Source organism: Sparassis crispa, assembly GCF_003851025.1.
Source record: "Sparassis crispa DNA, contig_000006F, whole genome shotgun sequence".
Classification (NCBI taxonomy): Eukaryota; Fungi; Basidiomycota; class Agaricomycetes; order Polyporales; family Sparassidaceae; genus Sparassis; species Sparassis crispa.
Genome location: NW_020939753.1, coordinates 1 through 12,547, shown reverse-complemented (window position 1 = coordinate 12,547; position 12,547 = coordinate 1). Strand labels below are relative to the sequence as shown.

The 12,547-nt window shown below is 51.9% G+C and overlaps 5 protein-coding genes across 5 annotated transcripts; 2 read left to right on the top strand and 3 right to left on the bottom strand.

The window, feature by feature from the left end:
- Positions 1-285: 285 nt before the first annotated feature.
- SCP_0700050 (predicted protein) lies at positions 286-1,727 on the bottom strand (the record flags this gene model as incomplete). Its single annotated transcript, XM_027759937.1, has 4 exons — positions 286-666; positions 720-926; positions 979-1,655; positions 1,703-1,727. 4 exons carry the CDS (start codon positions 1,725-1,727, stop codon positions 286-288), a joined length of 1,290 nt encoding a protein of 429 aa, XP_027615738.1.
- A 1,650-nt stretch (positions 1,728-3,377) lies between these two features.
- SCP_0700040 (Histone H3.2) lies at positions 3,378-3,983 on the top strand (the record flags this gene model as incomplete). The annotated part of the gene is made up of 4 exons (XM_027759936.1): positions 3,378-3,470; positions 3,536-3,688; positions 3,754-3,872; positions 3,932-3,983. The coding sequence occupies 4 exons, from the start codon at positions 3,378-3,380 to the stop codon at positions 3,981-3,983; spliced, it is 417 nt and encodes a 138-aa protein (XP_027615737.1).
- A 4,732-nt stretch (positions 3,984-8,715) lies between these two features.
- Positions 8,716-9,896, top strand: SCP_0700030 (hypothetical protein; the record flags this gene model as incomplete). Its single annotated transcript, XM_027759935.1, has 3 exons — positions 8,716-9,300; positions 9,367-9,610; positions 9,673-9,896. The coding sequence occupies 3 exons, from the start codon at positions 8,716-8,718 to the stop codon at positions 9,894-9,896; spliced, it is 1,053 nt and encodes a 350-aa protein (XP_027615736.1).
- A 1,163-nt stretch (positions 9,897-11,059) lies between these two features.
- On the bottom strand, positions 11,060-11,806 carry SCP_0700020 (hypothetical protein; the record flags this gene model as incomplete). The annotated part of the gene is made up of 1 exon (XM_027759934.1): positions 11,060-11,806. One exon carries the CDS (start codon positions 11,804-11,806, stop codon positions 11,060-11,062), a length of 747 nt encoding a protein of 248 aa, XP_027615735.1.
- A 98-nt stretch (positions 11,807-11,904) lies between these two features.
- Positions 11,905-12,155, bottom strand: SCP_0700010 (hypothetical protein; the record flags this gene model as incomplete). Its single annotated transcript, XM_027759933.1, has 2 exons — positions 11,905-12,002; positions 12,056-12,155. The coding sequence occupies 2 exons, from the start codon at positions 12,153-12,155 to the stop codon at positions 11,905-11,907; spliced, it is 198 nt and encodes a 65-aa protein (XP_027615734.1).
- Between the last annotated feature and the right edge of the window lie 392 nt (positions 12,156-12,547).

The window sequence follows — 12,547 nt, the reverse complement described above, 5'->3', positions numbered from 1 at the left end:
GTGTCAATCCCTTTCAGACATGAATTCCAGCCTGAGGTTCAAGCAGAGCGTCCACGATCGCCGACTCATTTCAAGCGTACGTCAGGGTGATCGATCAAACACTCTGATTTGGATTCGGCAATGAACTACGTTCGGTAAAAGAGCATGATAATGGAAACTTTTCATAGAATTACAGCCGGCTGGATCCTGAGCGGAACGGGCAACAACATCACGCCATACAAGGAATACAGTGACGATACAGGCCTACAGAAATAACTACTAGTCCACGCCTCTATTCCAGATCGGCTACAAGCTCTGGAGCTTGTCGAGCAGAATAGCCCACTCGACAACGGTGACACCCCTCTTCAAAGCCTGCTCCTTAATCTCCTTGTCCCGTGTTTCCTCGCTTAGCCTCGCGATAGCTCGCAAGTGCTCCAGTCTCTGAATGCCGAGGTCCGACAGGATTGGCGCTATGTGCAGCAATGAGGGGTCGCATGAGGAGAGTATGAGTTCCACCGACGACGTGGACGTCGCCTTCGTCACGGTGGAAGCATCAGTAGGATGGGCAGGAATGAACGACTTCTTCTGCAGAGGCGTCATCGTTATTGTCCTCTGCCCTCTGAGACTTGGAGTGCGTGTCGTACTCCCGCTACCAAACGGAGATGTCTGTGCATAAGTGATCATATACTAAGCATCGGGATTCAGCATGGATTGTAAGCGTCTGACGGTCACAGCAGTACCTCATTTCGTTCGTTGGAGTGCCTGCCAGACAACCGTCTATTTCCTGATGATATCGATCTATCCGGCAAGGGCTTGTTAACCATCGCGTTCGACGAATTCGACTGTGATCCTTGGTTCTTTAGGGGAATAGCGTTCCCAATTTCCGATTGGGCGTAAAAAGCCATAGGAAAACCATTTCGAGAAGGTTGAGCATAAGTCACCATGTACTGTTGAAATGACGTAAAAATCACAACGTCACTGACACAAAACACAGCCCACCTCGCTCCTTTCATACGATGCTCTCCCCGACCTGCGCACCTCCATCTCTCTCCCAGTCCCCCTCGGATGCGCATTGGTACCACCGCTTCCCGTGCGGCCATGGCTCGCCACCCTCCGCATACGCGAGTCGTCAGATAGTACCCTGCGATGTGCATGGCTGTTGGTATGGTCACTTCGCAGGTCGTCCGCATCGTCATATCGACTGTTGCTTCCCCCACTACTTTGAGCTACCCTTTCGCGCCATAGAGAGATCGTTCGTTGTGGATTGTCCTCTATAACCTTCTGTTCCACAAGCTCGATCTTCCCTCTGTTACCGCTGATCTTCCTCGCGTTTTCCGGTATAGGCATGTTGAGTGGACTCCTCTTTAGGGTCCTCATGCTGCCGGTATAGGTCAAATCGGAACGTTTAGTGTTATCGAAGGTCTTCCCGCTGGACACGTAGTAGTCATCCTCCCCGCTGAGCTTCCTCTCCATGTCCATGACATAGTTCCGATATCCGCTGACTGACTCCTCGTAGTCGCGATGGCGTACGGCGCCGATGTTCCATTCGGTGGGCACTTCTGTCGTTACCGCGTCAAAGCCGTCATCTAAAGGAATGCTCGTCGGCGGTGCGGGTGGGCGTCGTACCGACCACTGGTTTGAACTGTACTTGCTAGGACTTTCATAAGTGCCCGATTCTGTGTCGGTCAGTCGAGAGTTCCCAAAAATGGCTCAAAAAACGCACCACTGACTCCGTCGGTTAAATACATGCTATCTGTTGAGGTCGCTGGTAGCCCGTAAGATAACAGAGAGTTGGGGACAGCAGAAGTATGTGCATCGATAGTCTGGGACAGACCAGAAGTGGCTGAACGCCTATATCGAGCAAAACACGCGTTTGCAGCGTGTCGCTGGTCACGTGTCCGTTTTCGATGATCAGGCTCCATTTTTTGCTGCCAGTGGGTGGCGCTTCACCACGAAATGACGACATTGGGACTGCGATAGCAGATTTGTGAGGAGAACTGAATAGAAGTTGGGGACCTGCCCTCTGAGCACTATTTTAACGCAATCAGATTGAGTTTTGGATACTGTCTGCTCGTGTACTTGGTGGCTAAATACCTCTATCCTCCTACTTCCAGGGTATGTCCACGATAAGCTTGCATACAGATGATGAGCGGGAATCACTCACAATAATAATCTGAGAGCGGTTGTGGCACTATTGTCCGTCACTGCTTTCACTGCTTTTCTAGCAGAGCACAGGAGTGAGGGGTGCATGACTTGAGGGGAAGCAGAGGTCGGTGGTAATTCGGCAGGTGTGTGAACCGGGAGCCAAGGGAGCGGGATCACTCGCAACGTCATTGGTCAGCGATTCGTCGAAAAGGTCCCAATGTATTGGATCAACCAGCAGGGAGTCATGAGAACCACAAGTCCAAAGTCTACAAGGGCGACGCAGCCAATTTATCGAGAAGGCGGGTCTGGGATTCTCCTTCCATATGGCGTGCTGAGACACGCAAAAGCCCGGAGATACTGGGAGTTGAAAACGCCGACAGACCGAAGAGACCAAGGCCGAAGGAGTGGACTCTTGATGTCGTCCTCTCAAGCATCCAAATTTCCACCGCTGGGGTACACAGATGGCGTACAGCACCGTCAGATATGGTAGGAATGAATAGTTCAGCATGTCCGCAGAAGGTTGGAAGGCACTGTGTTTGAGCTAGTGCCATGATGGCGACTCGCAGGTCATAGTCACACGGACCGATTGAAAGTCAAGTCGTCTGCAGGCTGGATAGGCAGCTGCCAAACCCCGATGGAGCATGATAAAGCGAGAGTGACTCAGAGATAACGCAAGACGAGTCAATGTTTGCCTCGTCTCGCAATATCGGCAGATAAATTCCTGAGCGGGCGACGCCGACATTCCTCAGCCTTCAGGTAAGGAGAGTTATCGCCAGAGGGGTTAATAATACCAATTTCTTCCATGCTACACTAGCTCTGCTCCATAACAGTTCAAATATGGTAAGATGTAGCACCCAGTAAGACTCACCTTATCAAACTGCCACTCTAGCTGGCACCGCGAGCTGGTTTTCGTTTGACACACTCCTATTCGAGGGTCAGCAAGGAACATTGGACGAATAAATATGAGGCCCAAAAGTTGTGGAAGTGTGCCATCCGAGCCTCAGCCATCGTTGTGTCGGTGAATCACGACGGTGAAAGCCCAAACTGGTGTTTGGCCACATGCACGTGATGTGGGGGAGCGTGCCACAGGCGCGTTATACGCGAGTCACGCGTCACGCGTCGGGAGTATATAAGCCAGCGACGCGGTTCGTTGAACGCCCCCACGCCCTTGCCTTTTACATCCATCAAACCCTGCTACACGCGCCCTCCCTCAGTTCCTCGTCCCTCGTCCATAAAGCTTCCCAACATCTACCATGGCTCGTACCAAACAAACCGCTCGTAAGTCTACTGGAGGCAAAGCCCCTCGTAAGCAGCTTGCCTCGAAGGCTGCCCGTAAGACGGCCCCGGTAAGTTTGTTCTGGTTGCTCGTTGCTCGCTCAATACTTACGGCGCGTTTCCTTCATCTCTGCAGGCCACTGCCGCTGGTGGTGTGAAGAAGCCTCACCGCTTCCGCCCTGGAACGGTCGCACTGCGAGAGATCAGGCGTTACCAGAAGTCGACGGAGCTCCTGATTCGCAAGCTCCCCTTCCAGCGGCTCGTTCGTGAGATTGCTCAGGATTTCAAGGTGAGTCAAAGGCTACAATGTTCCTGACCTGTGCGTGTTGACTCATCGGTACCGCATTCTTCCAGACCGATCTGCGCTTCCAGTCATCGGCCGTCATGGCTCTCCAGGAGGCTGCGGAGGCATATCTCGTGTCGCTCTTCGAGGACACTAATTCTGCTGCCATCCACGCTAAGCGCGTCACTATGTATGCTTACCTATTCTCATCTACCCGGATCAACCTGCTAATGCTCATGAATGCTGTAGTCAACCGAAGGATCTGGCGTTGGCGCGTCGTCTCCGTGGCGAACGGGGTTAAAGGGTATCTGTATCCATATGTGTGATGGGCCGCGTGAGGGTTGTTGTATGAGTAGTCTTTATTCTTTATTCGTCGATATTCTTTCCGACATGTATCTTATGCCCGTATGACGAATGGGGAGGACGATGCTATGATATATGTATTCATTTCTTGCATTGCATGATGTGAGGGAGAGTGAACTCATGGTCCTGAGTGCACATGCGTGTACAGTATGGAGGTGATTCATGTACGGGTAAGCTTGCAGATCGCGATGGGAGGTCCAGCTGCATGCTCCAGTACTGTGCAATGGAGGATGAGTGGGGTTGCCGTACATTCCCGCATGCCCAGAACCTCTTCCAGGACATGGTGGACCGCCGCGCCGTGCAACAAATACCCTGAAGATCGCTCTGTGGTTCTGTCCACGGCATTAATGTTGTCTGGGACGAAGAATGGGGCGACAGATAAGCTGCTGGCGACGATGATACTACGTACAGGGCGGCGAGCGCCACCAGCTGCCGGAGTAGTCTCGAACCTCGTGTGAGAGGCCTCTGAGAGGTCCCCCGTGGGAATCATTGAGTTTGAATATTGGCATCGGCCCAACGGCATAGCACGGTCATGTGACCGCGGCGTGGTGAGCAGCGCGACGACGCGTCTGTCCTGGCAAGTAGACACCTCTTGATCTGTAACTTATCCCTCCTGGCTATGAATGATGACCCGCCCGACTCGCGGGGATGGCTGGCTACTCTCGTTCAAGAAAAATGCGGCCTGTCACATGTACGGCCCTGGCAGTTAGACCACGCACTCAATCTTATTGCCGGCAATGACCTATTCCTTGTCATTGCTCCAGGCTCCGGCAAAACACTCGTTATATGCGCACCACTTCTAGCCGCTCAGAGCCACGGACATTCTGAGATTGCTCTTCTGGTTGTACCGACTAAGATTCTGACCGAACAGCAGGTATTAAGAGTTATATCTGAGTTTCGGCTCCTACTTCTCACTGCAAAGGCATCAGGCTGCAGTCTTCATAGCTTTCGGGATCCGGGCACTTGCAATTAATGAAGACTCCATCAGGGATGCCTACTATGAAGGAAGAGACCTCTTCAATGAGCTATGTGAAGGTAATGACATACGTGTGGCCGTCATTACACCATGGATGCTGCAGAGCGTCCGAGTCTCTTTAGACAGCGCAATGCAAGGAGAATGCGCTCCTCAACCGGGAGAGAGTTGTACCACCCGGCGACACTTCGGCCTGTAATGGAGATCGGAATGCCTGAGAAGAGGTCCTTGATAAAAATGTCTTCAATGTCGTTGACAGTAGTTCGGGTTCCTCTGATTGCGGTATCAGGGATAGCTGTCGGAGGGACCATGGTGACAAATTGCGAAGGGAGATAACTTTCCAAGCGGGAGGGGGTTGATGGTACAGAGAAGTATGGTGCTTGTGCTGTTCCGTGGTATGCATAGTGAAGCGGGGGTGGCAGTATATACGGGAGATAAGGGGTAGAATGTGCTAATAATGCGCTGCGAGAGCTAGCAGCATATGGCTGGAGCTGCAGTGCGAGGAGAGGACTGAATACATCTCGCGGCTGGTCCTCAGTGTCCTGTTCATTCACGGTCAGTCTGCAGACACTCGAAAATTGTATAGCCGCATCATGTGTATCTTACCGGTTCACTTTGTATATCTGTCGACAACTCGTTGTTGCACGTGTCATTCGTAACGTTTTCGCCGTGTTCAAGTGGTTGGCTCACCGTCGGGGCCTCAGGATGCTCCTCAGTGGTTTCGGTGTCTGTTACTGGACTTTGTTGAACAGATGAGGGTTGCATAATGGCGGATATATGAGTAAAAGTATGTATATGGGTGTCGTGGGCACGCTCAGATATGCGTTGCGACGCGTCTCGCTTGCCCTGAAAGTTCTGTGCGCGTTTTTGCTGTCGGCATGTTCAAACTCCGCAGTTCCCATGGGGGACCTCTCAGAAGCCCGTCATACGAGGATCCAGCCTCTATATAGAGGAACGACGCTTTCTTCCTATATACTAGAGGCTGGTTAACGAGCCTACTGCCGGAGTGGCAGACAGACCTTCAATTGGAGATCCCTAAAGTATTCCATAGTACTCCACGTCCCATTTCTCCGTATTATCCTCCCCTACTGTTCTTCTCTCCCCATCTTTGACGGATGCCTGCTTCCATTCCAGGCAGTTGCCTGTGGTCCTTCTCCCCCACAGAAGGCTGTGGCTCTCTCCCGCAGCAGAAAAATTATCTCGTCTTCCTCCTATCCTCTCCTCCATTTTTTTCCTACTGTTCTTCTCTCCCCGTCTTTGACGGACGCCTGCTTCCGTTTGAGGCAGTTGCCTGTGGTCCTTCTTCCCCACAGAAGGCTGTGGCTCTCTCCCGCAGCAGAAAAATTATCTCATCTTCCTCCTATCCTATCCTCTGTTCCTCTTTTTCAACTCTCCTCCTCTCTTGATCTCTGCTAATGAATGCTAGACTCCTTTTCAACTTGTTCTCTTCTATCTCGCACATCTGTGCTGTGCTTTCCTCAACGACCTCCTCTGTCCTCTTCTCTCCCACTTATACGTTCCCGCCCCAGCTTCTGTCTGTACATACTTACCGCACACAATCCGTCTTTTTGCTTCCCTCCATTTCTCATATTTCATTTCACGTAGTATTTCGGGTGTGCTCTCATTTATCCTCCCCCGCCATTGTGCATTCCCTCTCGCAGCATTCACTCTTTGTGCCACTTGACCTAACACGCGCCGTTGTTACATTGTGCTTGCCTTTCTACCTACCTCCCTTACTAAGTGGACATGTGATGTCCACCCCTATTATCCGCTCTTCGTCATTTCTGACGAAGCCGAATACATTTCCTTATTTGATTAGCATCATAACTTGATGCCGTGAACATGGTCCTCATCTCATTGCCCACTCTGGTCAGAGGTGAGTGTCATCAGATATGTGGGGAACCACATCTGATTCCTGGGCAGGTTTTTTGCAAATTTTTCCTGCCAGGTATTATCCCCTGGTCTGCCTGTGTTTTTCACTACTATGGCCAGGAGTGTAGGCGGATGGGTATGAGGCTATCGGACCGGTATCGATTATCGATGCGTTGCTGTAATAACGAAGTAGGCATGGCGTAGCATCATAGTAGTACTACTGGCTTTGCTTGTACTTATTACAGCGACAACCCAGCATTCCTAACTGGGACCCATGCCGGTAATACACCACCACCACCACCACCTGCGCACGGTTCTCAAGTCAGGCCCTCTATCGCCTATATATGCGCAGCCCACATCTATGACCGCATACAGACCTGCATATATAGAGTATATTACGGGTCACTGCTCCACCCTGGTGACCACGGTGGTGACCCCCCATAAAAGGAATTGAAGGGTCACCAGCCCTGTACACGCCGGTCATCAGGACTTGGCTGCACGGAACCCTACCCCTAAAGGCCCACAAGTGCGCTCGGGTGAACCCGGCACGGCAGCCAGCCAGGGCACGCATGGCGTGGCGGGCAGCTCGTGGGCGCCTAGCCCGATGTTCATTGTCATCGCCTGCTGCCACTGCCACCGCCACCTCACTGCCATCGCCCCTGCACCCCTGCACTGCTACCCTGGCCCGCGTGCGTCCCTCACTAGCCGGCTCACCCCAAGGCAGTGAACGAATGAACGAATAAACGTGTCCCGTGCCTGCGCTGGCCCTCGCGCCCCACGCGCCAGCCAGCAAGCCCCATGCCTCAGCCAGCAAGCCCCGCGCCTGAGCTCATCGCACCGACCGCATCACGGTCACTCTCGCCCTGCATGTTGCGGCCCCACCGCTGTCGTGCCCTCCCCGAACGTGAACGAGAAAACATGCGAAAAAAGCGGACATGCCGCCTCTGCCTCACTAGGCCTGTTGTCACAGCCCGCCCTGCCGCGCGGCCACTCTTCTTCTTCCTGTGTGTATCCTACTCGAAATTTTTACTTCCTTTCTTCGCATTTTTATTTTAAAGAATCTCCTTCTGCCCCTGCCCCACACTTGAAGAGGATGAGGACGGAGCGCAACTCGTTCACTTGCGATCACCCGCAACACCGGCTGCTCGCCGCTGTAACGTACGCAAGAATCTAATACATTTTTTTTTCTCTCTGCCGTCCATCCCGCGCCAACCGTTCACAGCGTGCCTCGTGTCATTTCACATCGTGACCCTTGCCCTGTCCTGCTCCGATCGCGCCCCGCCGCCCTCACATTTCTGATCGCGGCCTCTTCCCACCGCTACTGTGGGTCCACCACCGTCCTCCCTGTAAAACAAAGGCCCAACCCCATCTTGCTTGCACACTCCAATGGCGCACATCTGCATCTGTGTGCCATCTCTGGTGAGTGTCCTTCCTTTTCTTTCACAGTCCTCTCTGTCTGCCGCCGTATATGCGGCCCCTTGGAGCGATCACACGACGTTCGAACAGGCCTGTTCGTGATGTGTCCGCGATGCTGAGGCCGGCCGCCCTCGCTCCATGATTTCTGGTTTATACTCCGTGCTGACCCACACACTTTTTTTCGGTCAGACCTCGTCACCACCGGCCATCCTTCTGCAGCAGCGGCGCACCGAAGGTGTTTGCCAGTGGAACAGAGCAACGTGCAGCTCGATCTGTGGTGCCTGTCTTTGGCACAGCACCCTCCGCGTGACATCTCGCTGCTCGTGCGGCCTCCCTCAGCTCATCTCACCGTCCTCATCACCACCCGGGTCACACCATGGGCCGGTCGACACAGCAAGAACAATTTTGAATGGTCTCCTACGACTCACCGCCACCGCCGATCTCGAAGAAGCGGCGGCAAGAAGATGATGCTGGTGATCTCGCCGGACAGCACTCCGCTGACGATGGTGCCATTGCGGGCAGCAAGCTGGCGGCGGGTGGCCCCGCGCCCGCTGTTGCTTCGACTTATGTGCACTACGAGCCGCCGCGGGCCCCCGCACTCATGCCCGAGGTGTCGGGCCTGCTCACCATGAGTCGCGAGGGCTTCGTGTACCCTCCCACTTCGAGCTACGGTCTGGCCTCAGCACGGGAGCCCGCCTGGCAACCTCCGATGAACCCTCCAGCAGCTGTGGCAGCCGCGGGCTCGCTGCGGCACTCGCTCGCCCGGCTGGAGCTCAAGTCTCACGACACACGCGTCAAAAAGGTGCAGTTGGATCAAGATGACAACCAGACCAGTTCAAGCTATGACTGCCACGTGAAGAACTACGCGACGTACTGGGCGACGTTCCAGGCCGAGCGCTGCCAGCGCGCACTGGGGGAAGTGCCTGTTCCAGTGTTCCCTGTCACTGCCCTTAAGGCCTCCTTCTTCCTGGAGTACGAGATAATGCGCGAAAAGGTACGGCAGCACTCCTCTGCACCATGCCATGCCACTGCTCTCCCGCTGACACACACCTTGTTGCAGTGCCGCCAGGGCAAGAACGAGGCCATCACGGGGTCGAACATGGGCAAATCCCACATCTCGCAGGTCATCAACGCGCTCGAGAGCTGGCATCGCAACAACGCCTATCTGTACAAGGATGACCCCGATGCGCAGATGTCGTTGCGCACTGACATCTGCATCCACACTGCAGAGTCATCGGCCAAGCACCAGGAGCCGAAATGCATAGAGAAGACACAGGCCTTGAAGGCCGCGGGGAGCTCTGGGGGTAAGTGTCGCACTCCCCCTGTCCTGCTGCTGCACGATTCGACTGACGCTCCCGCCTTCCAGACACTTACACGCCCGATGAGCTGAAGAGGTGCTTGATTTGGTGCCTAATGGATGTGTCGGGTGTCAAGTCGATCTGGATCGGCCTGCGCGACCGTGCGATGCTCCTGCTTTCATCCACGATGGCTTTCCGTGGGGAAAGCTCACACATCCTCGAGTGGTTGGACCTCTTTCTGTCATCCATCCCCATGGATGATGTCAAGCCCATTCAGCCAATATATACCTAAACTTCCATATAACCGAGGTGGAACATTTTGTGTAAATTTCCATAAAACTGAGTGTTGGCCAAGAATATAATATAGGATGGAGATATAGGGTTGGCCAAGATAATTAGGCTATATAGGCTGAGTAGCATATTTGGGAGTTAGCCAAGGGAGGTGCGATTTGAAGTCTATATAGGTTGTCGAGCATTTTGGGGTCGGCCGCCATGTCTCTATATAGATTGTAGCTGAAATAGTGCCATTGGCCAAGAGTCATAAAATTCCAATCCTATATAGAGTTTGCAGACAGTTGGGCTTGGCCAAGTGGACCTATATAGAATCTTTGTGTAAATGGTCCACTTGGCCAAGGCATATGAAATTTCGATCCTATATAGCATCTTCTGAAATTTGGCCTTGGCCAAGAGTACCCTATATAGATTTTTGTGGAAATAATGCCTGCAGCCAAGGGTTGAGAAATTTGCATTCTATATAGGATTGTCTGAAATTTGGCCTCGGCTAAAAAGATCCTATATAGTTCTTGTGGAAATGGTGGCCTTGGCCGAGCATCCTGGAATTTCTGTTCTATATAAGGTCTGCTGAACTTTGGCATTGGCCAAGGATGCCCTATATAGTGTTTGTGAAAATGGTGGCCTCGGCCGAGAATCTAGAAATTTTCATTTTATATAGAGTTTTCCACACTCTGGCCATGGCCGTATAACTTTCTACACAAATGGTGCTCCAGGCTAAGGCATCCAAACTTAAAGGTCTTGCTGACACCATGCTTCTTTAAGGTCCCAGAGGATACACTCGTCCAAATCTACATAGCCAGTCACACACATTTATTGGCTAATTTTGCATATCTACCTTTGCAACTCGCAGACTACCTGACAATCATTTGACCATTGAATGCCTGCTGTGATTGAAGTGCAAAGTCCTTCCACATTGCACCTTGCTTTGCTGCATAGGATGCATGACCACGTAGACCTGCATTCACTGCCTCCATCTCCCTGGTCTGCCACTCATGCTGCTTGCGTTCAAACCACAGGACAGTCCATAACATCTCATGTCGCACCTTCGGTACCTCCTCCTTGTACCTTGTGTATCATGCCTTTGCTCTCAGCCAGTTAACTCGATCAACTGACATGGTGATTACCATCTGTGAATAAGTTTGACCAGGCATAAACAGATAGTCACTCACCCTCCTTCATGGCATTTCGACCGACATCTTCCGTATTATTGTCCACACTTTCCCCCCATGCATTTCGAGCATTCTCACCTCCAAGTTTCCAAAACCACATCAATCTATCATTCCTCTGCCCAACTCTATTCTCCTCCACAATGTCTCCAGGCATCTTCGTGTCTTCCTTTTGAATGTCAAGATATTGTGTTAACAACTGTTCACTTGCTCCTAAACAGATCAGGGCTTTCCTAGCACACTTGTATCGTCTAATGATTTTGCGCTCTTGCTGACCAATCTTCCTGAGCTCAGCTGCATTTCGGGTTTTGTGCCATTGAGACTTATTGTGCCTGAATTTGGTCCAGAAAAGCAAAGACTTGTGACCTAACAAGAGTCGCAAGTCTTCAAGACAGTCATTGGCTTGGCCAACCTGTAGCTGTAACTCCTGCTGTGCAATGCTCTCCCATCCCACCATCTTGCATTGCTCAATGCCAAGTGAGGAGGGAAGCAGGAGAGTGATGTTCTCTGGCAACACCTCCTCTTCAATATCTTCTGGGTTCTCCTCCACATCCTCCATGGTCCAACCCTCTTCATCTGCCACCTCATTAGAGGAGATTTCTAAGTGCTTAATGTCTTCACCATCTAATAGCGCCGTTGTGCGATTGTGAAATCCATCAATTCTTTTCTGCAGCAAATTTCGCTTCATCTCCACCGAATTCTTGTCCGTGATGGAGCTTCGCTTGGTGAGGTGTTTTGCCATTACTTGTATGTTATCTCTGAAGCACAGACTGAGCAAAGAGACCGAAGTGAATGTCAACTGGCTCACTGTGTCTTTTCGATATTTATTCCAGTGCTCAATCAGGTTACTGTTCCACTTTCCAGGACTCTACCCTTCTCATTGGGTGACTGTCTTTCTTCTGTCGTGAGCAGAAGGCGAATATCACCCATGGATGGAGCTATGGCTCAGTTTGCTCAATCAGACGAAATCTGGCTTGGAGAATGCACATACCCTTCTCCAAGTTGACATTGTATATGTTCAACTTATCACCACGCTCTCGCATAGCCACGGTCTCCTGCTCAGTCCACACTTTGATATCGTCCTTGGTCATCGTGGTTGAGAGATCAACAAACTCTTGCTCCATTTCAGATTCACCTTTGACAGCCTTGGAATACTTGGTTCGGAGCATGTTCACTGAAGTACTGTTAACCCTCATCAGTGCAACAGCAAAAGAACAGTGCCCACCAATTCCCAGCAGCTTCATCCAGTTCCAGTCTCAAAAATGATCATCCAGAACCTCTCGTCGGTGTGCCTTGGTCATTGCATGTGTTGAAGGACCTGTGCCATTCATTTTGGACCACAGCATCTCCACAACCTCACCCTCAATCTCACCCATGTCTTTTCCAAAGTTTAAGGAGAACTTGGCAAAATACTCTGCAATGTGGGCCCCAAGGTGGAACTTCCCCACATAGGCAATGATCTTTATCTTGTCTGCGACCTTCA